The sequence below is a fragment of the Saccopteryx bilineata genome, chromosome 4, assembly GCF_036850765.1.
Source record: "Saccopteryx bilineata isolate mSacBil1 chromosome 4, mSacBil1_pri_phased_curated, whole genome shotgun sequence".
Taxonomy (NCBI): domain Eukaryota; kingdom Metazoa; phylum Chordata; class Mammalia; order Chiroptera; family Emballonuridae; genus Saccopteryx; species Saccopteryx bilineata.
The window spans coordinates 189185208-189211480 of record NC_089493.1 but is presented as its reverse complement, the minus strand read 5'-3'; the positions used below and the strand labels follow the sequence as shown (position 1 = coordinate 189211480).

General features: G+C 48.2%; 1 protein-coding gene across 3 annotated transcripts in view; it reads right to left on the bottom strand.

Moving 5' to 3' along the window:
• The window catches only part of TENM2 (teneurin transmembrane protein 2), a 1118865-nt gene that overhangs the window by 166079 nt on the left and 926513 nt on the right, over positions 1-26273 (bottom strand). For all 3 annotated transcript variants that reach the window (XM_066273223.1, XM_066273224.1, XM_066273225.1), the window contains exon 8: positions 17014-17219. In XM_066273223.1, coding sequence (XP_066129320.1) covers positions 17014-17219 — 206 coding nt within the window. The remainder of the gene's footprint in view (positions 1-17013; positions 17220-26273) is intronic.

Here is a 26273-nt window from a genome sequence, read left to right as displayed (position 1 = left end):
AATGAGTGAAGGAGAATACATCTACCTGGTGTGAATTCCTGACTCTTTCATCCCATGTCCTCATACAGCAGTCAAAGAAGTAATCATCAAAAACAAGAAAACTTCATTATTTTCTTGGGCACTTTGTATATGCCAGGCACAATGGCAAATGTTGGCATGTCACCTCACTTCTTCCTCCCAGAAACCCTATTCTTATCCTCATTTCCCTGAAGGGAACAATGGCTGTTAGAGACATTAAGTAACATAGCCAGTGCCACTGACCATGGTTGGCGGCCAAGCGAGGACTTGAACTTGGATTTGCATGAGTCGTAACAACTATGGGAGGTTTCCTCAAGTTGGCCAAGAACCTGGCTGTCGCTGCCAGCATATCTGGCGGCTGGCCTGGCTTCTAAGTGTCCTCACATGCCTCTGAGCAAAGAAGGGGGAGGAAGGTGGAGCTCAGAAGTGCTGGGGGTCAGACTTGAGCAGAAGCAGGTGGGGCACCTGAGGACAGGGAGACATCCCACTGAAGTAGACAAGAAAGAATGCCAGGGAAGATGTGGATGGCTTTGCTGGGTGTTGGCAGTACCTGGTCTGTAAGCTTCTTTGTTCAACCTCCAAATAGTCCTCCCCTACTTGTGCTCCAGCCACACTGCTCTTCCGTCTCTTCCTGGAACATGCAAAGCCCATCCCAGCCTCAGGGCCTTTGCACGAGCTACTCCCACTCTCTGACCTGCTCTTCCCCCTGATCCTCTTACAGCTGCCTACTGCTTGTCAATCCTGACCTGCCTTAACATAACCACAGAGAGAACATCCCTGACCACCCATTCTAAATGTCTCTATCACTTTCCCTCTTTCCATCCCCAGCAAAAACCCAGCACTCGGAAAAAAAAAATCTTATTTACCTCCTAATTCATAGTACATATCCCTCCTCATGGACGAAACTTCCTACGAGTGGGAGACTTATCTGTCTTACACAACACAGGAATCCCGGGGCCGCCGGCAGGGCTTGGCAGTCCAGATCGTGACTGACCGCATGAGAAACACTTATGCCCAGTATTTTTGTTTGCTAACTACTCAGATGACACAGCAAGTTAACATTAAATAAGACCAGGGTGCTGTCCTAAGTGATTCACATGTACTACCTTCTTCAATGCTTTTATAATGGCCCTATTAACGATGAATCATGTTCCCCATCTCGCATATGAGAAAACTGAGGTTATATAACTGGCTCAAGAGTAAGTACGTGGTGGAGCTGGGATGCAGACCCCAGCAGCCGGCATCAGAGGGCACGCCCTGTGTCCACAGCACTACAGGCTACTCAGTATGCTGAACACACAGGCAGCCACGTGTGGGGCCGGAGCAAGCCATGTGCCTTGCTCCTTTTCAGGGAGATCAGGGTGATATTCTGTCTCTAGGAGAAAGAAAGCATCGTATGGGTCAAAGGCAGGAGGGCCTTTGCTGATATAAGGGGGCTCCCGAATTAGCTCGCAGAGCTTCTAGCAAGAGAAGGAGGCCTGCAAACAGAATCAGCTGGTTTCCGGGTTTGGCTCCCGTTTCTTCGGCCTGGAGCATCTCTTTCCTCTTGTGAGGCTAAGCTGGTGAGAGCAAGCCTGGGGTGCTGCGGCTCAGGGGGCACCCTGCCCACGAGGAACGAGATGGGTTCATTTCACTAATCTTGTTGGGGAAACACGGTCCTTTGACAAACTTCTCGGATTAGAGAGGAAGACACCAAGGAACCTGGGCGCCGGCGGGACTTCCTTGGAAGAGACAAAGGAGAACGTTTTTTTGTTACTGGAAACAGGGGAGCGCCAGAGGACAGGAAAGGGAGGGCGGACGGGGGACAGAAAGAAAGATGCCGGGGGACGCCCAGGCCACAACGCGGCCTCTTCCTGGGACTTCTCCCCACACGGCCAAGTGCAAGAAGAAGAAAAAAAGAAGAAGAAAATAAACACTGAGAGAAACGGTGCAGATGCTCGATGGGACCACATTTCTCATGAAAACCAGCAAAGGGAGTGTCCACCATTCCCAGACGTCACCAGGCACGAAGGCGACGGGTCGAGAGATACAAGAGGACCAGCCACAGGCACGGGGAAGTCTTGGGCGGGATCGCAGACACATTTAGCGAGGCCCTGGAGTGGGGGGGGGGGGGGGGCTCCAGCTACCATCTGGCTTCACGTCGAAGCTACCAGTCCCTGGACTGGGGCTCATAAAAATGAAAGATACCGGAAGCACAGCTCACAAGCGGGTGTCTTGCCCAGTACTGACGTGACAGGAACAACGACTGTAAAACTCTTGGGCCCTTCAAGACACAATGAGCACCTACTATGTGCCTGGCCCTGCTCTGGGCACTGGAGATATAGCAGTAAGGCAGATGGACAAGGTTCCTGTCCTCCAGGGGCCGACATGGCCGTGGGGGCGTGGAACGTCAGGGAGTGAGGCGCGCTGTGAATAGAACAGAAGGCAGACCAAAGACGCCCAAACGGCCATCAGTAAGGGAACGGACAGAGAAATCCTAGTACAGCCAGACAGGTGGAGAGCCACTCGGCGATGAGAAGAACGAGCCCCAATGCACACGCCTCGGGGGGCGCATCTCACGGGCACTGTGCTGAATGACAGAGGCCGGACGCAGAAGAGCACAGGACTCCTGCTCACAAAACTCTCGGGAGGGCATGTCAGCCCGCTGGGGGCAGAGAGCGCCTTGGTGGTTGCCTGGGGCCCCAGGGCTGAGGGAGGCATGGGGCACAGCAGGTCTGTACCAGAACTAGGGGTGCTTACTCAGTTCCCCAAATTTAGTAACCCCAACTGTGCACTGGGAAGTGTGTGCCCTGGGTGCTTTGTAAATGACATCTGAATTAAACGGAACTAAAGGCAGACACAGGTGGGTAAGGAGATTGGGTGTGAAGGAGTATCCAGCTCTAGATCTCCTGGTCAGGAGAGGGCTCACCGAGGGGAAGGGCACGGTGTTCGGGTGGAGGCCTGACAGAGTAAGGGAGGGGCCAGGGGACTACCCGGGGAAGGAACATTCCGGAAAGAGGAAGCAGCGGGTGCAAGCAGAAGCTCCGAGGCGGAGTGAGCTTGGCACGCCTGGGAGAGGGTGAGAGGGCCAGTGTGGCAGAACAGAGGGGGTGAGGACACCGCTGGTCGGCACGCCTGCGGGGGGAGCAGGGGCCAGGCGACTGGCGAGCCCTCAGACGTGGACTGAGCGCCTACTGCGAACACGCGCTGCTGAGACCACCGGGGGCGCTGCTGAGACCACCGGGGGCGCTGCTGAGACCACCGGGGGCGCTGCTGAGACCACCGGGGGCGCTGCTGAGACCACCGGGGGCGCAGCAGGGAGCCCGACGGCCCTCACTCTCGGAGCGCTGACCTCCTGGCGCAACCTCAGATCCCCCCTTAACGGGAGGGGAGGCCAGCGGAGGGTCTGCGGAGACTGGACGCTGGCGTGAAGGGCTACGACCAAAGAGACCAGAGCCTGTCCTGCAATTCCGAGAGCTGCCCTCTGGGGTATTCCCTGGGCTGGTTCCTCGGACGGCCCCGTGGGCTTGGCAGTGACTTTGATGGTTTTCCGGTTGAAAATAAGCAGATGATCGATTATGCCAAGTCCCCCCATCCCACCACCACCCCGATACATCAAGGCTTAAACTGTGGTTTTCAAGTTTCAAAGGAGTACGTGTTGAATGTCTCCAGGATGGGAGGGGGTGAGGGAGGAGGAATGAAAAAAGGACAAATCGTCACTACTAAAGGATGCGCTGGCACTGTCACGGTGCCGGTGCTGAGCATCCCAGCGCCCCTCCTTCTCAGAGCTGCTCGGGGCGGGGTTCCCAAGAGAAACAGGGCAATGAGGCCCGGCCAGGGCCAGTGTGCTCCCTGGTAGGTGACGCTTCCTGGGAATTCTTGAAGTGGCCTCGATGTCGCTGCCCACTCTCCCGAGAAGGGCAGGGCCAGATGGACCACTCCAGTCCCTTGACACACAGCCCCCAGCAGGTGCTCGATTAAGGCTGGCAGGACCCACCGTGATGCCTCCCTGCCTTTAGCGGAGTGCTGGTCTGTCTGAAGACAGGGTCTCCTTGGGGGGCATGTTACACCCTCTCACACGACACTTTTGAGAACAGGGAGAAACAGTTGAAAACCATACGTTCTGATCTCCTATTTCTAAGACATTCCCTCAGTCCAAAAACACACGTGTTCCCAGTGACGAGGGTAAGTCATAGAGCTTTGTGGTGTTTGGCTACTTTTTCCTTTTAGTGAACACATGTTCCTGTTGGGGGCCATGCACACGGCTGTAAATCTACAACAGCTGAAAACAGGGTCACAGCTGCTAAAGTTCCAGGGAGGTCGCCCTACAGGGTCACTCCTGACCTGTAAGAGCCGGTTCTGAATGTCGAAACTATGCCCTCATTGATGGGTGATGGCTAAAGGCACTCGCTTTCTAAAGAGAGCAGTCACGTGAAGCTTTGGCACAGACCACGCAACGAGGGGGAGGCTCCTTCCCTCTGTCCTTTCTGTTCCCCTGCTTGGTTCCCCTTCCAGAAGTCAGCGTGGGTCACCTCGCCCTCAGGGAACTGTCCTAAAATCCCACACAGGTGAGATCTGCTGACTTAATTTTATGCTTTCCAACCTCTTGTATCCAAGACTTTAGTCAACAGTGCTAGCTAACATTTGATCAGTTAATTGTGCCTTGGATAGGAACAATCCCTGTGAACGATTCATGGCAGCGGCCCCCAAGAAATGTACGATAGCACAGCACTAGCAGGATGAGTGCCGCCCACCCCTCTCCCATCCCAAAAAGAGCTAGCTAGCTGTGCCTGGGCTGGACACAGCTGGACGCATTGGGGATGGCACCCCGGGAGAAGTACCCCCACTCCCTGCCGCCTCACAGATCTATAAAAGGATAGAGAGCAGACAGAAATCACTTGACTGAGTTTGCAAGCCCCCGATCTCTGCAATCTGGATTAGCGTCACGGTGATCCAGACCAGCTAAAAATCCAGTCTTCCGATCAAAATTGGTTTCAGCCAGAGGCCTTGCCACTTTCCCAGTGGAGACCGTGGGTTGCTAGGTTACCTGTGAGTGAGCTGTGAGGGCTGTGAACCAGTCAGATGGACTGACTGATCTCCCCGGGGTGCTTTCTATTTGCTAGGCATTATCTCATTTATTCTCACAGCCACCTGATGAGCTCGAGTCCTTATTTTACGGATGGCAAGACTGAATGTAGAGAGACTCACCGCAGACATTCCGCTACTACGTGGCGGAGATAAGATTCCAACCCAGACCAGGCTGATGCTAGAGTTAGTCTTGCTCCTCTTCCCGGTACTGCATCTCACGGCCCAACGACAATGCTGCCATTGTCACTTAAGTCATCAGGTCCCCACTTCTTCAAAGGCAGAAGGGATGCCTTTCATCTCTGCATCCCCAGACACTGCGTGAATATTTGTCGAGTGCCTGAAGGACTGATTTGATAGTTCCTCTACCCACAAGGTCATGCCCTCATCATGCATGCCTTTTGATCCGATCCAGGAGGAGGGAGGAAGGTATTGCTCTGAAGACCATGTGAACCACAGGGTAGGGGTCAGGTTCAACGACGCCGAGGAACATCTCAAGGCTATTCCAAGATGCACCAAAGCTCTACCACGGGGCCAGAAGAATGAAGGATTTTAGCTCTCGGTGCCTGGCTGATGCGATTTCTAATTTACTGAGTATTCCCATCTAATTGTCTTTAGCCAGCGGTTTATCAGAAAGGTCACGTTTGGCTCCTTGCCCTCCTAAGATCAATAGGAGGGTCTTATTGTGGGCTGGTTGTGAACATAAATCAAATATATCGCCGAGGAGAGAGGGAGCAGACTGGGAAAGTGTCCAGTCAATCAATGATCTTCCGAGGACTACAGAGGAACAGGCCCCAGGCGCTGGAAGGCTTCTCGCAAAGCCTGGCCTGAACCTTCCCCCAGACAGCGGTGAGGCTGTGGGCAAGGTATTGCCACCCCCCGAGTCTCCTCTCTGGTCCCCAAGATGCGGATGATAAAAGTGACGCCCTCTGAGGGTCACTGTGAGTCCAGCCCAGCGGCGTGGCAAGCACGCCATCACTGTTAGCTGTTATTATGATCAGGACCGTTATAAAACCTTGACATACTGGAAACCCTTTCAGCCGGTTAGTCCGTCCTTGAGAATTCATTGTTAGGAAATTATTTAGAAACACACGAAGGTATGCCCGCAAGGATGTTTACTGTAGAATGATTATAATGTTGAAAAAAAGAAGAGACTGGTAAAAAAAAAATTTAATCTATACAATGAACTACGTTGTTTTTTTTTTGAGGTATTTAAACTGAGTTCATAGAAGAATACTCAGATTTAGCGAGATGTTCCCTTCCTATTAAGCACATAATCAGGGTAAGAACAGTATGCAGGATATAATCCTAAATTTGTAAAAATGATTACGATGTGTGAACAGAAAACTGGAAAATGTACTAAAAATATTAATGTTTTCTATTTTTCCTATCGTCATCATTTATTGCTTTTATTATGAGAAAAACACAAATAAAAGTTACCTTTAAAAAACAATAGAGCCCGACCAGGAGGTGGCACAGTGGCTAGAGTGTTGTCTTGGGAGGCTGAGGACCCAGGTTCGAAAACCTGAGGTCGCCGGCTTGAGCGTGGACTCACCAGCTTGAGCACCAGGTCGATGGCTTGAGTGTGGGATCATGGACACGACCTCTTGGTTGCTGACTTGAGCTCAAGGTCATTGGCTTGAGCAAGGGGTCACTGGCTCAGCTAAAGCCCCCTGGTCAAGGCACATATGAGAGAGCAATCAATGAACAACTAAAGTGCTGCAACAAAGAACTGATGCTTCTCATCTCTCTCCCTTCCTGTCTGTCTGTCCCTGTTGGTCTCTGTCTCTCACTAAAACAAACAAACAAACAAACAAAAACACACACAAAAAAGCAATAGATATTTGTTTTGTTTTACTTGTTTGGGGGCTTATATTATGGATGCTTTGAAAAATATGCTAATAATAGCTTCTATCATTTCTACATGCCAGTGTGGTTCTAAGTGCTTTATAAAGATGATCTCATTTGCAGCTCACAACAATGCTATGAATGTGTAATAGTGTCATCCCCATTCACAGCTGAGGTAATTGAGGCACAGAGAGGCTGAGTGACTTGTCCAAGGTCACACAGCTTGAAGGTACTAGAGCAGGGTCAGGAACCTATGGCTCGCGAGCCAGATGTGGCTCCTTTGATGGCTGCATCTGGCTCGCAGACAAATCTTTAATAAAAAAAAATAATGTTAAAAATATAAAACATTCTCATGTATTACAATCCATTCATTTCCTACCGCTCATGTTCATGGTTGCGGGTGGCTGGAGCCAATCACAGCTGTCCTCCGGGACAACACCAAATTTTTATTGGATAATGCTTAACGTACACGGGTTGTTGTATGGCTCTCACAGAATTTCATTTTAAAATATGTGGTGTTTGTAGCTCTCTCAGCCAAAAAGCTTTCTGACCCCTGTACTAGAGGTTGCAATTCAATGTCAGACAGTCTGAACTGGTCCATATTCTTATGACCAAGTTCATTTGTGTCTGGAACAGTTGCATAGGCATGCCATAGAATAATTATTTAACCTACATCTTTATTTGCAGATTTAAATATTTAAGAGATATAGTTGAATCTCCACACTGACTTGGTATATACATAATAAGATCAAGTTATCTAAAGATATTTGAAATTTGTAAAAGGCCACTTAGAATGAATGTTTTTTTAACAAATGAGAAAGTGATTGATTAGGACTGTATCTTGCAAAATAAAGCTAATTAAAAAAACTTTTTTTAAAAAAATCTCACATTGAGGGAAATTCAAGTCCTATCTGCAACTAAGCTCCAATTGTTAGAGTCAACACTGAGTTTTCACACATACACAAAAATGCGACACCAACATCTCGCCGTCTCTCGGCTTCATCGATTGCGCAACGCACCCTGTTTCCAGAGATGTCAGAAGACCAGCCTTGCGCGCATCTCAGAATCGATGAACGGCGTTGGAAACAATGTGGCCTCACTCTAATTTGACGGGCTCAACACCATCAGGAGGGCTGTTTCTGTAAACATATCGAATGTCTTTCTCAAACTTCCCAGGACCTCTCCTTACATTATCATAATCTCCGTCTTGGAAGGGTCTCTTGTCTCCCTTTTGTTCCTTCTCTCTGCCTCCCTCGTGCTACCACAGCCAGACGCACACTGACACCAGGTTCCTGCCCCCCCCCCAACCTTAAAGCAGACCTCCTGTGTCCCTTTCACTAACTTAATGAAATTCCTGTTTGGGGCATGCGTTGCTATTTTTCTTGGCCATTGGTCGTGTTTACATGGGACTGCAGGTAGCTCCCGGAAATTCCGCCCACAGAGAGGAGACAAAGGACCTGTCAGGCAGCCATGTCCAGTACATACCAGCTTTGTGACCCTGAACTCTGTCTCAGCTCTTTCATGGGGGACACGGGGCTGCCTACCTCCTCGGGGTGCTGTGAGGATAAAATAAGCTTATGCATGTGAAAACAGTCCTTGGCACACGGCAGTCCTCCAGGCAGGCTGGCTGTTATTATCATGACCAGGGTTAAATGAGGAGGGGTCTCTGAGCAGAGCACATTTTTTTTTTTTTAAATCAGAGATCACATCATTAATGAATATTTTTGTCCTATTACGACTTTTGCTTCCCGACGAAACATCCTCACTGGATAGGCTTCAGTGAACATTTAAAAGCCATGGATTTTTGTGAAGATCTTGGAACAAACCCTCTCCTAACATCTGTAAATGTAGATGTGAATTTCCTTACTCTGTTGTTTATCAGCCTGGGTGAATGCACATTGACGTGCAGCTGCTCAGATAAAGTTGCATAAGCAATGGTTCTGTTGAGTCCTGCTGGACCAAGTGCCAGGCAGAGCAGGGGTACGAGTTTGTGCCAGGATGTTAAGCCAGGAATGCAATTGCAAGTGAACATGTGACGTGTCCCATAATGAAAATTGTTTTTCATGAAGAGAGTCGCAAATAATCTTATTCCAAGTTTGGGGTGCAGCTTCGCTACTTGTGTGTTTAGGGCAAGGGATGGGAGGAGCTATTAGGTATTTTAAGTGATTTAACCCGCAGACAATTATTTCCTATCCCTCCTCTTTCAAGCCCGTGGATCAATTTAATTGAAAAGTAGCTAGAGCCTGTAAGAAAAATGATGGAAGAAAATACTGTTGCTATTTGCAGCTACTTGCATATATTGTGATTTTTCTCAAAACTGGGCAAACAACACAAAGCACATAAATGAAATGAATATAAAGATCACGTCATCATCAATAGTCTCTCAGCGCCTGTTTTACTCAAAACAGACTTAAGCTTGTCATGGATTTACTTAAAGAGACAGCGATTACTAAAATAAAAGTACCAAGACCTATGGTGGCAAATACCCACATTTCAAGCAATCAAATGAATAAACTTTAATATTTTGTCACATGTATTCCCAGTCTTTGTGAGCGCATGCGTGGGAGATGGGAAGGGAGCTTGCCTTACCTTTAATGTTTTCCTATGGATAAAATAAGGATTTTTTAAACCTAATTATCAGCCCCATTCTCCTCACCTATTCCTAGAGGTGCCCATCCTAGGAGTTTCACACCTCTCTCTCTCTCTCTCTCTCTCTCTCTCTCTCTCTTTGTCTCGGTCTCTGTCCATGTATAATACACACACACACTAAACATACATATACAGAGATTAGCATTATAATAATAAATACAGATTTGGACTATAAACTATACTTATGCTCATACAACTGTTACTTTATCTATTTATAGATGGGGTTCTATATGAGATTTCACTTGAAGATAAAGGCCTTTGCCCAGAAACTTTGCAAACTGCCAAACTGTAGCATCTCTGAGTCCTGCTCAAGTCTAAAACGGGATTGGGTGCTGTGCCCTGTAAGTTGCTCCCGTTTTCTCGGTTTCTGGCTTTCTCCGCCCCAGTTCCACGTACTTAAGCGTTACCCTTCCAGAGAAACGCACCCGGAGCCCGCCCGGCACCCCTGTCGAGACCGGTTCTCTTGTAATGCTCAAATGTCCCCCGAGACTTCTCCTTCGCTCTGCTCCGTGGTGGCTGCCCAGGAGGGCACCCACTGATTGAAGTGGCAGCTTCAGTTCCTGTGAGGGTGCCACCAGGTAACCGCAAAGGGGTCTCTCTCAGGAAAGCCCTTTCCAAAAGCCCTTTCAATCCAACACTGAAGAAACAAAACCTTCTCTCGGTTTCACAAAATCCTTCCAGATCCCTCGAGCTGGGTTTGCAAAAGAGCCTGTAAAAATGTGCCTCCCTTCAATTAAGCAAAAACCACAGATGCAGACCACAGTGTGGTGACAGACAGAGGCAAAGGGCGGGGGGGGGGGGGATGGGGACGGAAAGAGACTTTGCTTAGGGCGACAGCACACCAAGCACTGTGCAGATGATGTTTTATTGAGTCGCACACTTGAAACTTGTAGGGCTTTGAGAACCAATGTCACCCCAATAAATTCACGATGAAAAAAATATGCGTCCCTTCCAAGTGAAATTAAACTGCTATGTGATGTGTCATGCGAGCTGACAGTCAAGCCCTGGTATTTCCTTTGCAGTAAGCACGCAGACCACAGCTCCACGGGAAGGCTGAGGTCCGGGGACAGCCCGTCTGAGGGGTTGACGATGCGGAGGATGCAGAGACGATGGCGCAGAGACAGAACCAGGATGCCCAGAACACTCGGGTGGCTCCGTGTCCCAGGGACCTGGTTAGTGCCACCTCTGCTGGAAACTGTGTGTCATTTGCTTACTCAGACAAGCAAGAGGGGGACAAGGAGGAAGAGGGTCTATTTTCAAACAAGGCTCCGGATCAGAAAGGGATCGCCCGAGCTGGCAGAAGCTGACACCGCTAATCGCCATCTATAAGTTTATTTCTGCAGGTGGTCATTTAGGGGAATTCCGCTGATGAGGACCAACAGGAACGCTTGCTCAGCTGATTTTATCTTGGTCCACACATGCCCAATCTGCCATATTTGCATCTATTTTTAGTATGATCATGGGGCAATTGGTGATCTCTTAAATAGTCCCCTCCTGTCGTTTGTAGCGTGGCTAGCTTTGCTTCCCGTCTGCAGACGCACCTGCGAGGGTGCACATCCCAACAGAGAGCACTAACCAGGCCCGACCCTGCTTAGCTTCCGAGATCAGACGAGATCGGGCGTGTTCAGGGTGGTATGGCCGTAGACAAGGGGTACACATCCCAACAGCGAGCACTGGGGTTGGCAGGGCAGCTCCTATGTTAGCGCCGCTCAATCTCTAGTACCTCCTTCTAATCAGCCCCCCCCGGAGCGGAGCGGCAACCCCATCTCACACTTCCCGGTTGTCCCTGGAAGGTGCTGGGCTCCCGGCTCCATCAATCTGAGAGATGAAATAGGCATTTTTTAATATTTGCTAAACAAGACTGTGGAGACAGGGAAAGTCTCGGCAGGGCTCCCAAGCGGTAACAGCGTCTTGTTGTCTCAGGTTAATCATGTACCTAATTTGCCGATTATTGACTTGTTCTCACAAAGGATTTCACTTGGCTTGACAGATCAGTAGCAGTCAGGGATGAACTGTCAAACGAACTGGCTCACTGCCTGCACCACCCTGGACCCTGACTTGCAGACACATCCTCGCACCGTGGCCGGGTCAGGTTATGATGCCTTTTAAAAGGCTGATCAGTTTCCTCTCCAGAACTGGGGCCGAGCAAAGCGGACTCCCAGTGCCATCTGGGGAGATGCACGAGGCTTCCTCACACACACACACACCTCTTCAAGCTGGTAGGTGATGGCCAGCTCAGAGCAACTCTTTCTTGTTTTTGGTTTAGGTCTTCAAAAATGCAAGGCAGGCAGGGTATATCCAAACGCTGCATTTAAAAGGCAACATAATATCTCCTTTTCGAACTGACCAAGATTAAACAATGCTAATACTCAGTTTAGACAAGGGACCAAGCAAACAAAATGGGCACTTGCACACTGCTGGTGCCGGGGACTTCCACAAGGACAATTTGGCAATTCACACAAGATCCTTAAGGGCCACTTTGGGGAAAAGAAATAAAGAGTGTACACAAAGACCTGCCACGAGAACGGGTACCCCAACATTCTGCTGTGTGTGATCAGGGCTTCCTATTGATACATGTGGTTCTCCTCCAACCAGGGGCATCATAGGTTGTTACTTCCTGTCCCGCTGGAGTTAGGATACGACTTGCTTTGGTCCATAGGAGAGGGGTTGAAATGCTATACGGTCCACTGCCAAGCAGAATTCTTAGTGATTGGTGCATAACTCGCCCCCTTCTCCTTGTCTCACTGTGGAGATCTAGTCCCGTGCCTGGTAGTGAAAGTTCCATAGCTTTGTGTCCCTGAATGAGGCTGACACTGAGCAAAGTCTAAGGCCACCCAAGGTGAACATATGAAGGAGGGTTTCTTCAGCAAGTTTGCCATTTGTGTGTGTGTGTATGGGGGGGGGGGGGATGATTCTTTGTTGCAAAGAGCTGCCCTGTGCGTGTTTAGCAGCATCATTCTCAGCCTCCACCCACCCGGCTTCCATAGCAACCTCTTCCCAGGGTGACAACCAAGCATCTTCCAGACCCTGCCCAGAGCCTCTAGGGCAGGGTAACGTTGCCCCTGGTTGATAACCACTCAACAGACAAGAAATAGCCTCTCTCATTTTAAACCACTCAAATTCTGAGGTTCTTCTTCATTTTTATTTCTGCAACTGATATGTTTTGTTATGTCCAAAAATACTATCTAAACATTTAGCAAAAGAGGACTGCTTCAAATTATGGGTGTTTTTACTTTCTTCCTTTTGTTTCTCTGTGTTTTGAAATATTTTTCTTCAATGAAAACAGTTTGTTCCTTAATAAGAAAAAAAAACCTAGAAAATTAATTTTATTTTAAAATAGCTTTTTTTACATAATCACCTAGCTCTATATAGTATTTGCTAGGGCCATGCAGAATGTCTTAGTATGATATAATGACATCTTGCATATGACATCTTTGTATTGTGCTTTCGTTTGCAAAATGTTTTCTCATCCTACCTTTATTCTTGTTGTGCAATTTCAACAGTGTGGGGCAGGTAACACAGGCAGACAAGAAATCCAAGACTAAAAAGAGGTTAAGGGACATGTCCAAGGTCAGCTGGTTAATATGTAAGCGGGGCTCCGTCCTCAGTCCTCCCTTTGCTCCAGGACTTTCTCCCCTGTGCCACATTGCCTCTCCATCACTGCTTTTCGCCACTTGCAAAAAAGTCAGCCGGGGCAGACTCTGACTCTTGCAAAATTTAAGCAGGTAAGGAGGGATTCTCTCTGCACTTAATAGCCTTGGACATGGATACTAAACTTTGTAGGCTCTTGGTCACAGCACGATACTCAATAAAATTTAAGCATAGCCATTACATGCAACACAGCCAATAGAATTTCATATTCTCTCCCCCTCCCCACCTCTTTCTCTTTCTCTCTTCCCAGCTCAAACGGGTCACCTTGGCTAGATGGCCAATCCCCATAGAACGTATGTTCCTGGAGACGCTATGCCAACAGAAATGAGAAATCCTGTAATGAGATAGTCACTTATCCCTGCGAGGAGCTAAGCGCCGTCTCCTCGAGGAAATGTAGCCCATCAAACGGACACGAATGCATGTAACAGCGGCGAACGGCTGTGGGGCTGTGCAGGGAGTCATCTTTATTCTCCCCTTCCCTTTCTAAGGAGCATCCCTACATTGTACCTGTCTTGTTCGTTTCTCAGCAGCCGCACTGGGTCTCGCTGACTTGATCCTCCGACACACACTCCTCTCCCAAATTGGCAGCTGGACTGAAACCCTTCAAACGCATCAGCCCGTGCCCATTCATCCTCTCTCCTCGCCACGTGATGGGACTGTCCTTGGGGCGGAGCTGTGCTGAGAGGATGCTCACTAGGACAATCACTGGCTTGGCAGGAGATGGACAGTGCGGTGTAGCCACAAAAGCAGGAAGTCACTGCCGTCGAGGGTTTGCGTCTTGAGAGTCAGAACAGCAGGGAACACGGGGAGAGTCGCTCTGCCTGCTGTCCACTATCACACAGTCACAGCGAGTTACCCACCTGACCTGCCAGGCTCACTGGCTTTCCCATGATTCTAGTTGCTCAGAGCCCACAAGGGAAGGGGGGATAACAGGGCTTTGAAACAATGTTGGGAAGAAGCGTCCCCCCCCACCCCCCAACAAGTTCCTTGCATCCAACTGGCTGAAGGGAAAGTTACGCTCAGCTATACCCGGACACATGCTCACACTTCCTTGAATAATGCCGAAAAGCAGATTCCACCGCTGTGAGTCCTTCAGTATGCCGCAGTGGAATCAATGGCACCCGAAGGTCAAGGAAACCCCGGCACGATCTGCATAACCTCCCGGAAGAGCGCCCCGCCCGGCCAGAAGTTATAGAAATACCTCCAGGACGCCTCTCAGCGGAATTCCTCTTTTTCTTGATGAGAATCTCTTTGAAAAACAGATGTGCTTTTGGTATCAGGAGTTCTGCTTGGTCAGGGCTATGTCAACTTATCTCTGGATAATCAGTGCCTAAGCCAATAAATTTTTTTTTTTTCCTGATGGATGGATAGAGGTTGTATCGATGACCATTCTCCATACGGGTCCCTATAGCATGGCTTTGTATGGTAATAAAAATCTCCACAGCCCTCCCTGCTCAGAAAGGAAATAGTCCTTTTAAGTCCCTTAGATCGATCATTTTATGTTTTAAAGACGCAGTCGCAAATCAGTTTCACCTTGAGAGCCAAGGCTGGTCAGTCGTTAGCCGGCTGCCTCAAGGGTTCTTCTGCTGGAGGTAGAACTCTGTGCACTGAGTTCTCTGAGGCAAACGTGCAGCCATCGATTAGCCATGTCTACCACGAACTAAAGACAAAGAAATCCTGGCCTTCTTGCTTGCTTTCTTGCTAATGGGTTTACGGTTTTAAACTCTGCCAGTTGAATTTTCTAGACGAATACCCTTCCGACACGTTTTAAAGTCAGCTCTGAATGGCGGATAAGGATGTTTTTTTTTTATCCCTCTACTGGAGTGTTTTCCTGACATACTTCCTTATGTCCTTGCAGGGTTTGAAAACGAATGAGTCAGGAAAGCCAACTTGAGTTTCCTCTGGAGAGACAATTCTTATAGAAAAGAAAACCAAGCTAGCTGGGTGTTCACTCAGCCCCAGGGGTATGTGTCATACAATCTCTACAAGGGCCCGTGAAAGGAGGGGCGAGAGGAAAAGTCATGAAATCCATCGTGTAATCCAACCTCTTCATCCCCAACGCTGGGAATAACGTCACTACCACAGTGCCCAAGACTTCCCAAGGAACTGAGCTCAGGGGAGACCAGGGGAGTCACCGAGAAATATATAGCTGCTCAGTTTTGTCTCATGTTCCGTTACTCTTTTCTTAGACATTGGGGTGTCGCCTAGGGGTGATATTTTAACAAAGTAACCCAACAGCCAGAATGCCTGGACGTAAAGTAGCCAGGGAAGGGATTCACCCCCAGGTCCAGCAAAGTGGACGCTGTCAGGTAGGGATGTGACTTTTTTTTTTTTTTTTGAGATCGAACTCATATAACATAAATTTTGCCATTTTACCATTCAGTGGTTCTGAGTATGTTTTCCATGTTGTGCCCCCACCCCAATCTAATCTCAGAGCCTTTACATGACTCCGCAAAGAGACCTGTACCCACGAGCAGTCAGTCCCAATTCCACCGTCTCCTGCCCCTGGCCTCACCCACCTCATTGCCGTCTCTGTGGATTCACCTGTTCTGGACACTATAAACAGCACCATTTAATATGTGACCTTGTGCTGCATGTGGCTTCTTCCACTTAGCATAATGCTTCTCGGATTCACCCACTCTGTAGCATGTAACAATACTTCATCCCTTTTTATGTCTGAATGACAGTTTGCTGTATAGGATATATCACATTTTGTTTATCCATTTATCAGTTCATGGACATCTGGGTTGTCTCCGCGGTCTGACTATAACAAATAATGTTGCTATAACACCCGTGTGTGTGTTTTTCTGAGAAATGATGTTTTCAGTTTTCCGTGGTTATCTACCTAGAAGTGGCATTGCTGGGTCATGTGGAAATCTTGCGTTTAACTTTTCGGAGAACTTCCAAACTCTTTTCTATGGTGGCTGCACCATTTTATTTTATTAATTTGCTTATTTATTTTTTAAATGTTTACTGATTTTAGTGAGAGGAAGGGAAGGACAGGGGAGAAAGAGAGAAGGGAGGGGGAGGGGGGAGAGGGAGAGAGAGGAAGAGAGGGGAGAGGGGGAGGGGAGAGGGGAGAGGTAAGACAGGGAGAGGAAGAGAGAGGGAGAGGGGAGAGGGGGAGAGGGGGAGAGAGGGAGAGGGAGAGAGGGGAGAGGTAGATGGGGAGAGGAAGAGAGAGGGAGAGAGGAGGAAGGGGGAAAGAGGGAGAGGGAGAGGGGGGAGAAGGAGAGGGGAGAGAAGAAGAGATGGGAGAGGGAGAGGGAGAGAGGGAGAGAGGGGAGAGGGAGAGAAAGGGAGAGAAAGGGAGAGAGAGGGAGAGAGAGGGAGAGATGGGAGAGAGGGAGAGAGGGAGAGAGGTAGAGAGGGGAGAGGGAGAGAGAGGGAAAGAGAGGAGAGGGAGAGAAGGGAGAGGGGGGAGAAGGAGAGGGGAGAGAAGAAGAGATGGGAGAGGGAGAGGGAGAGAGGGGAGAGGGAGAGAAAGGGAGAGAGAGGGAAAGAGAGGGAGAGAGGGGAGAGAGAGGGAGAGAGAGGTAGGGAGGGGACTGAACCAGCATCCTCTGCACTTCTGGATGATGCTCTAACCACCTGAGCTATCCAGCCAGGGCTGTACCGTTTTAAATTCTCATCAGCAATGGATCATTTTACCAAGGTATCAATGCTCCAAATTCTTCACATCCCTGTAACACTTATCATTTGTCCTTTAATTACAGACATTCTAGTTGCTGTAAAGTGTTTTGTTTTTTTTTTAACTCATGGTTATGTCAAGCATGGTCATACCTGGGCATGAGATGGTGGAAGTCCCCTTCTTATGTAAACACCGAAGAGAGCGTCCTTTCCGAGGGAGATGTTGAACTTCAGGAACTGGGGTTGACTGATGTGAATCTGTGACCTCCAAAACACGCCTGGGGGGACTTCCTGGGTCACGCGCCGACCCACTTCTGCCTCACCGCTGTCTATGCTGCTGTTTTTCAGTGACCAGGGCCCTGGGAAACAGGCAGTGACATCGAGTCAGTGCTAGTTGTGGACTTGCATTGGCTCTACGTTTCTGCTTAATTACGTGCCTGGATTTAAACAGAATATATATGATTAAACTCACGGCAAGTTGCTCTTTAAGTCACAGCTTATTACATGTAGGTATTAAATAACAAAGCTATACACTCACACCCCAGGGCACCTGAAATACTGCCAGTATGCTTTCTCAGACTCCGGAGACCTCCCTTTGCGGGTCAAATATAATTCAAGCTGGAGTCAGCTACGTGCGTGTTAAGCTTTAACAACCCAGAATGTAAGCGCTATAAAGCAACATCAGCGGGGTGGGTGGGGGGTATTCATGTGGCCCCACCTTTCATTCTTGCAGCCTTTCATTGTTCTTTCCCATCACAAACAAGTCCATTTCTCTGCCATTTTTATAAATTAAAAGAAGAAACAGAAGAAGTAGTCATGGTAAAGAAAAATCAGCCCAAAGGAAGGAACTCAATAGACAATGGGGACAATGGGCTGACCTGGTGTCGGCAGTGACCCCTTCCCTGAGCGAGAGGGAGGGGTCTGAGAACCACGCAGAGACCACCACACTCTGACGGTCACTGTAATGCGTGTCTGTGGCGTGAACGGAAACCGCGTGTATGGGAAATAACAGTTGCCCACACCCACCCAGCTGCCTTTGTAAATTTAGTAACAGCAGTCTCAGACCTATTTGGACAGGGGATTTGTAAATAACGACAAACAAGCCAGTGCTTCCTACACTCTTGAGGAACCTAGTTTTATGAAGGTCATTTGTGACTCCTCCAAATGCATGCTGAACGTGACAAAAAAAAAGAAAGAAAAAAAAAGAGATCAATCTCTTATCTTCTTGAGAATTTCTAAACCAACTGAAACTGGAGACAAAAAGAATATAAGACATCTTTTGTTTGGAGGCTCTTCTCCCTTTTCAGTGGTCAGTTGGATGGCCTTATTGATCGGAACACTTCTTCAGCCCGACAGGCAAAGGGTTGGCTAGAAGCTCCCCGCTGTGTTCTGTGACGGATGAACTCTTCTGGAAACATTTATCGATACACGGCCCACTACGCATTGCCAAAGGCATGGACGGCCGGTCAGGAGAGGTCAGAAGGTTACTGAGGACCAGCTTGAAAGGTTGGTGAAGCTGTCTCACTTAGGAGGGACCTGGTCTGTTCCTATCTGACCACTCCACCGAGACAAGACTCCTGGGTGACCTTGGAGCCAGTTTCTCCATCTGTCAAATGAAGACGTAACGTGTTTAGGTCACTGAAGGTCTTCCATATCTGAATTATAACAGAAAACCACAGAGTGACCAGAGGGTCTTAAGTGTTTTTTGTTTTTTTTCTTTTTCTTTCTCTTTCTTTTCTTTAGCGAGAGAGATGATTCATTTGTGTGGAGCTCAATAGTGGACAAAATAAGAAGTCAACATGGGCTTAAAATAATGTGGACGGAACACTGGTTCGGACCGTCAGAAGACACTCTTGACCTCTAGAATAGAATGGGCTCCCAGGGAATGTTTGGAAGCTCCCATCATATAACATCGTTAAGAAGAAAAGAAACAACTATGAAGTCCTGAGCGGTTTGGATGTTTAGATAGGGATGAGATGGCTTGTTCCTCAAGCAATTTTTATGTCGGCTGATAGACACGGAGTGAATCCCTGGCAGGGGGAAGAGTAACAGTGTAACACAAAAGAACAGAGACTGAGGGTTGATGCAGCTTTGATCTGTGCTGAATGTATCAATTGCTCTGTGCCTCAGTGTCTTCATTTGTAGAGTTGGAACACCATTATTTATCTCACAGGATTGCTATGAGGATTTAGTGAGTTAACCCATGGGAAGTTTTTAGAATAATTTTTGGCACAAAAGACTAAATAAAAGTTAGCAGTCATCATCATCATTATCTGTAAGGCTCTAAGCCTAAATTGCATCCTTTATTTTGCTAAAATAATGTCAAGTTCAGGGGGAAACACCACCAGTTGACCAGAAGCTCTGATTATTAAAAATTGAAAAATACTTTGTAGTTTAAAATGCTGCTTTAGACAGACTCTCCTCTTCTCCCCCTGCCAAATTAAGGCCGTTTGGGGGAAGGGATGTATAAAAAGATTTAGTAAGGAGGAGGAGTAGCACAGCACACACCTGGGGAAGAAGAGTTTCGGGGCCTCGGAGAGTAACCAAAGGTAACCCCAACAATCATAGTGTGGCAATAACTTACAGAAAAGGAAAAAGGGGATCAGTGGTGATGGGAGGAGACTTGACTTGGGGTGCTGAACACACAATACAATATACAGACGATGGATCATAGAACTGTACTCCTGAAACCAATGTCACCCCAATCAATACAATGAAAATTAAGAAAAATACAATAAAAAGGGTTTTAGAAGACATCGTTGCTCTTGAGTAGGAGGGGCTTTCATGACTGTTGGACGTCAGGGTTGCTAGGCTAACGACAGGATATAGACAAAGAGCAGGAAACTGGTGACCGCGAGCACGCCCCTCTGCCGCTGAAACCTACAGACGTCGGGCCAGACGAGGACGTGGAGACACGCAGGGAGCCGGCCTCCAGACAGCGCTGGCTCTGGAGAGTTCAGGCGAGGAGCCACGGGGGTTGGCTCTTGTCTCAGCGAGACCTTCTTCTTTTACTGGACCTCAACCTCAAGACCCGGACTTCCTCAACCTCAAGACTGGACTTCACCAGTGACTGCAGGCTGCCTTCTCGGTTGTCACACGTCCTCCTAGGGTTTCTGACACTCCCCTTCTTCATGTCCCATCCACTAAGGGGCTCAGTGCACCCGGGTGATGAAGTACAGGTTTTGCAGCCCGACAGAACTGGGTTTGAATCCCGACTCTGGCTCTTCCTTGCTGAATGATCCTCAGCAGTTTGCTTAACCTTTCTGGGCCGTCATTCTTCTTTTTAAAATAAAGTGGGGATGGCCTGACCAGGTGGTGGCGCAGTGAAGAGAGCATTGGACCGGGACTCAGAGGACCCAGGTTCAAAATACCGAGGTCACCGGCTTGAGGGCAGGCTCTTCTGTTTCAAGCAACGCTCACCAGCTTGAGCCCAAGGTCACTGGCTTGAGCAAGGGGTCACTTGATCTTCTGTAGCCCCTTGGTTAAGTCACATATGAGAAAGCACTCAATGAACAACTAAGGAGCTGTAATGAAGAATTGATGCTTCTCATCTCTCTCCCTTTCTGTCTGTCTGTCCCTTTCTCTGTCTCTGTCACAAAAAAAAAAAAGAAAAAGTGGGAATGATAATAGCAGCTACCTCCTAAGGTGGGAATAACAAATGAGAGTACACAACGCAGGGCTTAGTATAGTTCCCAGTGCACCATCATAGTAAAACAAATGCTAGCTAGTTACACTGAATGAAATAAAAGAACGGAAAACTAGATGGGGAAGCATTTGGCTTTCCTTTCAGAATAAAAAATTTCCTAAAAGAAAAACATGGTGTGTGCATGCATATATATGTGTGTGTGTGTGTGTGTGTGTGTGTGTGCATACATGTATATGTATCCATTATCCATCTGTCTAGCTATCTGTCTGTCTACCGAGATGAGAATAATTCTTCTGGAAGGGACTTGACTGTGGAACAAGCTTACAACTGGGAATCAGCATCTGTTCCCATTCCTGATTTCTGGTGGGACCATCTAGAAGCGATTACTTCATCGATTAGCTTACTTTATTGCCGAACCTGCTTTATGGAGGAACACTGAAATGAAGGTGCAGGTCATCTGCACACTGGAGCTCTCTTTTCCTTTACACCCCGACCCCCACCAGAAACACAGGTTCTTTCTCCGAGTTCCCAGAGCACTCACACCTAACTCCACAGCAGCACCTGTCGTTAGGTACTCGGATAGGTTTTGTTCACCTCCTTCGGTCTCTCCTATTAGACACTGCGCTCCCTGAGGTCAGGCAGAGCGGCGAATTCCGCGCTGGGTTCCCTGGCGTTGGCACTGGGCAACCCGCGGCTGCTGCACATGTGCTTGTTGACCGGAATCAAGTTTTCCTGCCCATCTGATGTGCATGTTAACCCAACCCCTGTGACTACTGGGTGAAACGAGAGCCTTCAGGAAGACTGACTTTGAAAAGTGGCATGTAAACTCCCCCCTCCCAAAAATAAATGAATAAAACTGCCTTTTGAATGTTTTATGGGGCTATTTATCATGTAAAAGAAACTTCCTTGTGGATCCTTTTGAAAAATCATGAGGAAACTCTTAGCTTATCTCTTGTGTAACATCTTATAAAGAAACAAGCAAACCAGGAGAGTTAGAGTACCCTGAAGAGGTATTCAGATTATTAACTGAAAGTCAAGGGTTCTAATCCTGATGCATAAGGACTTTGGACCTTCTGTGGAAGGGACAGGGTGTCTATAAACTATTTGGTTAAATTTCTTGCCAGTAAGCAGCTGGCTAGTTTAGGAAGGTCTGGCTTTCAAGGTCTTAGTGCCCTTACCTACGGAATAGTGGCTTGGACCCAAAGGTGTCTTAAGTGGCACTCCTCTCTAGTCTACTGCTGCCCACAGAGTGAGCCAGGAGGGTCCTCTCTGGGTAAATGCTGTAAAGCAGGGGTCTCAAACTCAACTCAGCATGTGGGCCGCAGAGCAAGATCACAGCCGTTCAGCGGGCCGCACTAGGTCTACAAAGGCAACTGTTACGCAACACTTTTCTCACTGCAGTTGAAAACAAAAAAAAAATCAGTACAACAAGCACAATCGTACATGCAGTTTACTCAGTGTCACAAAACGACCAGAAACTGTAGTTTGCATCACAACTGCTGTTAACTAAGCTAATATCTAGCTAGGATGCTAGAGAAATGAAAAATACAAGTAGGCCCCTAGGCTTACTTAATTTTATCCAAAATATTTTGAACTTCGTGGATTAGTCTGCAGGCTGCACAAAATTGTTTGGCGGGCCGCATGCGGCCCGCAGGCTGCGAGTTTGAGACCCCTGCTGTAAAGGGTGGGCGTGTGGGCCTGTGGGCGTGGGGGTGTAGATGTGGTGCTGGCAGGACGGAGGAAGGTGACTTCACTTTTAACAAACTTGATTCATGTAACCTATGTTATCATTACTGTTAAAAGCAAGGGACTGCTTTCAAACTAAATTCTCCAGATGTGCAACTGAATTGTGCTTTTGCCAAGAAAGGTTTTTACTTGTGTGTGTGTGTGTGTGTGTGTATGCATGCTTTTATGCATAACATTTTCATTTTGAAATAATTTCAGATTTACAGAAAGTTTTCAAAAACTGGTACAAGGCATTCCTGTTTATTCTTCAGCCAGATTTCATAAATGTTATACACGCTCTATCATGTTCTGACTCATATACATAGACAATATATGTATATTTATTCTGAGACAGTGAGAGAAAGTTACAGACAAGATGCTCCTTTACCTCTAAGTACTTGTGTGTGTTTTTTTTCTGAAAGAAAGGATGTTCTTTTTTTTTTTCAGAGCCACCATATAATTATCAAAAATAGAAAATTAATATGATATAATATATTCAAATTTCCTGATTATTACACTAATATTCTTTCTGGCAAAAGAAAAAAAGGCACTTTCTATATATTTCTAAACAATCTTTGAAATGAGTGTGCATACATTCTGTAATTTTAAAAACAATGAAAAGAAAAATAAAATCCGTTTTGTCAAAATACTGTCTCCAAAGACATAAGAGAAGCGGATGTTGCCCAGAGCTGCGGCCAGCGTGGGGCACTGTCTCAGTGACTCCGTCCCTGGAGGTCAAGTCCCTGGGCTAGTGTCCCAGAGTGAAGGTCTGTGCTGCTCTCCGAGGTCGAGGTGGAGGGCAGCGGCACAGGCCAGGCCCCCTGCGCCACACACTGCCTGCCCCTCGGCCAGGCCGGCTGCTCTGGGACCACAAACGCGGCCAGTCTCTAACAGGCTGCAGCTGACAGACATGCAACAAGTCTTGCCCTCCAGGGAAGGTCCCCTCACACTGAGCACTTCTGAGACCTCAGAAGACAGAGTGGCCCAGCCACAATCAGCTCTGTGTCTGAATCCCAGCTCTGACAATGAGGAGCTGTGTACCTTCAGGCAAATCACTCCCCCACTCTGAGCTTACCTACTCCTCTGTACAACGGCGTTCCTTCTGAGGATTAACCAGGGCAATAGCTGTAGTTCTTGACTTGTAGATGCTTCTATACCTTCCTATTCTGTTGCTGTGCTACCTAGAGACAGCTGTAACCTCCCCAGATTTGCAGAACCAATTTGTGATGGTCGAATTTAAAATACAGGTTGCCTAGTGCAAACAAAATTCACTCCAGAGGGCTGAAGGGTGGGGTGGGTCTTACTGAAACAGGTCGTCATTGTACAGAGTTGCTAAAATCAATATACAATGAGCAGTCAATACATCTGCAAATGGGGGTGGGGCTGTCTCCTGAATTAAGGTGCTACAGCCAGAGAAAGTAAAGTCACAAGTTCATTTGCTCCAGATTACAGGTGTTGACGTGTGCTCTGGCTGCTCCTAAGACAGGAACCACCTCTGCACGGCCAGTCAGTGAAAAGTGGCCAGATTTTTATTTACTTAACAATGATTCATGAATGTCTGAAGCAATGCTGGGCGAGTCATTCATTCATACTTTCACGCCACAGATATTTATTGAGCATCTACTATAGTGCTAGGTAATCTCTGGTCAACAATCAAAACTGAGGTGCATGTCATATTTCCATCACCCCTTATCCAGGCAGCCTGTAGTCCGGGGTTGCCTGGATTTGGTTTGGGCTTAAACTGGCAGCTTGCTGAGAAGAGAAACTCAGCAGCCATTCTGTGAAAGTCTGCCACCACCCTTGGGTTCCAGGCAATGACTGAGCGAGCAGGATCCAGTCCAGCCCACATCTCCCGGAGCTGTGGCTTCCATGTCAAACGCCGACTTTCTCTCTATGAGCTCCGAGCGAAAAGTGGCGATGATGATCATTTCACCCTTAAGAAGCAGATGCTTAGGACACCAGCGTTCTGGCTGGTTCACCACCAGCGGAAAGATGAGATTTCCGGGTTTCTAGAAGCAACGCTCTAATGATCAATTCTGCAGGACGGCCACCTCGATAGCTCCACAGAAGATTGCCCGTGTAAATGGGAAGCTATTGCCTCTTTCAGAAACGTGTACCTAAAATTCCAACCAGGTAACTAAGACCGATGTCGAGCAAATCGACAGCCTCCCATAGCCACATTAGGAGCTAATCATTTCAGAAAACGTTGCCATCATTCACTTAGGAAACAGTGAGACTATTCCCCAAACAAGTGATAAAGGGAATGGACTCAGAGTCATACCGGGGAAATGAAGCCTCCTGTCAATACTTCCTAAACTTAACCAAACTCTGGGGGCTCCTCGGCATAAATCTGCCTTGCAGATTACTCTGCCTCACATATTTTTATCTATTGCAAATAAAGTTGAATTCAGAATATTGCTTCAGTCATTCCACCTCGTTTCTATTTATTGGGGAATCAGGACGACCATCTGAGGGTTCTGTTTAACCAAGAGATGGGCGAAAAGATTCTCCGAAGAACATTAGAGTCGCTGCCGTAGAGTACAGCTCATCCGAGGTGCCACCCCGCTTCCCGGCTGGCTGACTGTCAGGAGTCGATTTCCATGCTGAGCCTCGCCGCTCCTGTAATGCTATTCACAACGTCACCCATCGTGGTTCCTGTAACATCCTCGTCATCTTAGCTGAAAACGGTCAACTCTTGGTCACTGCCCGTGTTAACGGATATTTCTACATCTGACCATTCAGGTGGTCTTGCTTCTGCATTAATCTGTAGCTCAGTGTATGGGTATTATTTATGGCAGCTAATATGTATTATTAAGGGGTCACTACTGGCTGTGTAATCTCCTGATACCTTTGTGATCCCCTCTCCCCCTCCCCACTTTTCAGATGAGAGGACCACAAAAGTACAGTGACTTGCTTCAGGTTGCAGAGCTCCTAAGTGGTAGATCGAGCACGGCCGGCCACGTCGGACCAACATCGAGTCGCACCTGCCCAACCGCTATGCTGACGGCATTTCAGATCCTGGGACAGGTACAAGAGGGACAGAAACGGCATCCACGCAGGTGGCAGAGACTGACCTCTGGGTGCGCAGGGGCGCAAAGGGCAGGTGCTGGGTCTCACTCCTAATCCCCACGCCAGGCCGCGCTGGCGCTGGGCACAAGGAAAACTATGCAACTTAGAACGGGGCGGTGGGTGACCATCGGAGCTCACACCTAGCAACGGGGTGCACGTGCCTGGGGCCCACCGCTAACAGTGACAGAGCGTGGCCTGCAGTGAGGAGGCTACTGTGCCGGCACATAGGCTGTTTTCCAGCGGACAGGTGCCACTGTATTGATCAGTACCCACATAACGACCCCTGGCCCTTCCGGGGCCCTTACTGACTTTTGAAAAAGCCTCATGCAGGGACGCCATCATTCAGAAACCCGGGGCTGTGTTCACTGAGAGGCAGACAAGAGCCAGAGGAAGAATCACCAACCTCCCTGCTAATCTGGCTGCTAGTACCACGCATTAAGCCAACTAGTAAAAATCATTACGAAGTTGTTGCTGAAAGGGCAAGTGTAGAAAAACATGTTTCTAAACAGCGTAACAGGCTTTGCCATTTTTTTCCCCCAACTTGCATACCATCTGGAAATTCTGATTTTTTCTTTTCTTTTTTTTTTTTTTCAAAGGGTAGGAAAGAAATGTGCTCCAGGCACAAATAAATGTTTACAGCGGAGTTGTAAACTGAGAATGGCGGGGCCTCACACAGGCTGGCGGTGACGCAGCCCAAGCTGCTGTGAGCCAGACGCCCCGGCGGTGGGCGGGCCAGCACACGGGCCCTCCTGCCTGGGACGCCCTGCTTCCCAGGGACTCGCCTCGATGGTGTTTGGGTGTCTGGGCCGGGGCCTTCATTTGGGTTTGCTCTCATGCTCAGAAGGTAAAAGTAAAAAAGATGAAGAGGCACGAACGACTGTCTCTCTTGACATCCTGAAGGCAGCCTTCACCTTTGGGAGACACCGGCCCTCATGAGAAGTGACAGCCATAGAGGCTTGTTCAGTGAACCAGC